We start from the raw sequence: 1,681 nt of genomic DNA on the forward strand, positions 1-1,681 counted from the left end.
GCGAGCATGTTTGGTGTGACAGGGATTCGAACCCGCGACCCTCAGATTGCCTTAACCACCTGGCCATGCCGGGCCAGACTCGAGTAATAGTTCCAGTAAAAACTGTTTCTACATTTTTTTTTGACAGTGAGTCCAATAACAAATATTAATTTGTAATAGGAAACAAAATACGTGGTAAATGAAATCTCATTTATAATATGTGCATGTGTTTGGAATATATGCAGGGATGTTAACTACTAGCCTAATTATTATTATAGCTAAAGTTTAACTGAGATATTTTGAGGCTAATCGTAACCAAACGGTTAGCTTGCCCGGGCTGTAAAATCGACGATTCATGATTCGCGATCTATTGTCGCAAAAAGTATCCATTTTTTGAGACCATGTGTGCGCTATAAATTTGTTTGTTTTGAACTTCGTGCAAAGCTACACGAGGGCTATCTGCGCTAGCCGTCCATAATTTAGCAGTATAAGACTAGAGGGAAGGAAGCTAGTCATCACCATCCACCGCCAACTCTTGGGATACTTTTTTATCAACGAACAGTGGGATTGATCGTCACATTATAACGTCCCTACGGCTGGAAGGGCGAGCATATTTGGTGGGACGGGGATTCGAACCTGCGACCCTCAGATTGCGAGTCGAGCTCCCCAACCACCTGGCTATGCCGGGCCTTTGTGCGCTATAAAAGCGGAGGTCAAATCCCACTGTTCAATCAGACAAGAGAAGCCCAAGAGTTGGTGTTGAGTGGTGTTGTGTAGCTGCCTTATCTCCAGTCCTTCAGTTCAAAATTAGGGACGGCTATATCAACACCACCTATGTTGGCTATATGCAGATCACACTTGTGTAGCTTTGCGCAAAATACTGAAACAAAAAGGGGATTTTTTAAGCTAATCACTTTAACTGATTTTAGAAACGTTTGCGTTGTTAAAGACGTCCTAAAATTATCAATATATTTTGCTTTTCTTGCAGAGAAAAATATACGTAAGATAAAGTACACCCGTTTTTCGCCATTAGCAGATATATTTTCATACAAACATCTTGAATGATGATTTTTCTAAAAATATATGTATGGCATTTTTTAAAAAAGTACATGGCTCACCAACCTTAAATTGTGGCTAATAGTACATTGGTTATTTGAAGTAAAACACACATTTTTTTTTTAATTACAGAGCTGTAGTTAAGGAACTCGTTGAAACTGAAGAAGATTTTGCTCGAGATATGCAGTACGTGGTCAACAATTATCTGAAAGAAATGGATAACCCCAAGATGCCATTAGAACTTCGGGACTACAAAGATACGGTGTTTTCTAACTTCAAAGATGTTTGCGAATTCCATAACAAGTTAGTAATATGTTCGAGTATTTCGTGGTTTCAAATAATTTGTTTTTTAGCCCTCTTAGAATGAAGTTTAAAGTAAAAACTGTCTTAGCTGAAGATGACTCATACTCTGCCAACATTTATATTTGTGTCCCCTAGTATAGATAACCCGTTCCACAGGTTAACCACTCTGTTAGAAAATAAAATGTCTTAGCTGAAGATGACTCCTACTCTGCCAACATTTATATTTATGTCCCATAGTATAGATAACCCGTTCCACAGGTTAACCACTCTGTTAGAAAATAAAATGTTTTAGCTGAAGATGACTCCTACTCTGCCAACATTTATATTTATGTCCCCTAGTTCT

The 1,681-nt window shown here is 38.4% G+C and overlaps 1 protein-coding gene across 1 annotated transcript in view; it reads left to right on the forward strand.

Moving 5' to 3' along the window:
* Positions 1-1,167: 1,167 nt before the first annotated feature.
* The window catches only part of LOC106477319 (obscurin-like), a gene marked incomplete at both ends in the record, with an annotated part of 4,939 nt that continues 4,425 nt past the window's right edge, over positions 1,168-1,681 (forward strand). The window contains one exon of the mRNA XM_013937903.1: positions 1,168-1,338. Coding sequence (XP_013793357.1) covers positions 1,168-1,338 — 171 coding nt within the window. The remainder of the gene's footprint in view (positions 1,339-1,681) is intronic.

The sequence above is a fragment of the Limulus polyphemus genome, unplaced genomic scaffold (assembly GCF_000517525.1).
Source record: "Limulus polyphemus unplaced genomic scaffold, Limulus_polyphemus-2.1.2 Scaffold14182, whole genome shotgun sequence".
Classification (NCBI taxonomy): Eukaryota; Metazoa; Arthropoda; class Merostomata; order Xiphosura; family Limulidae; genus Limulus; species Limulus polyphemus.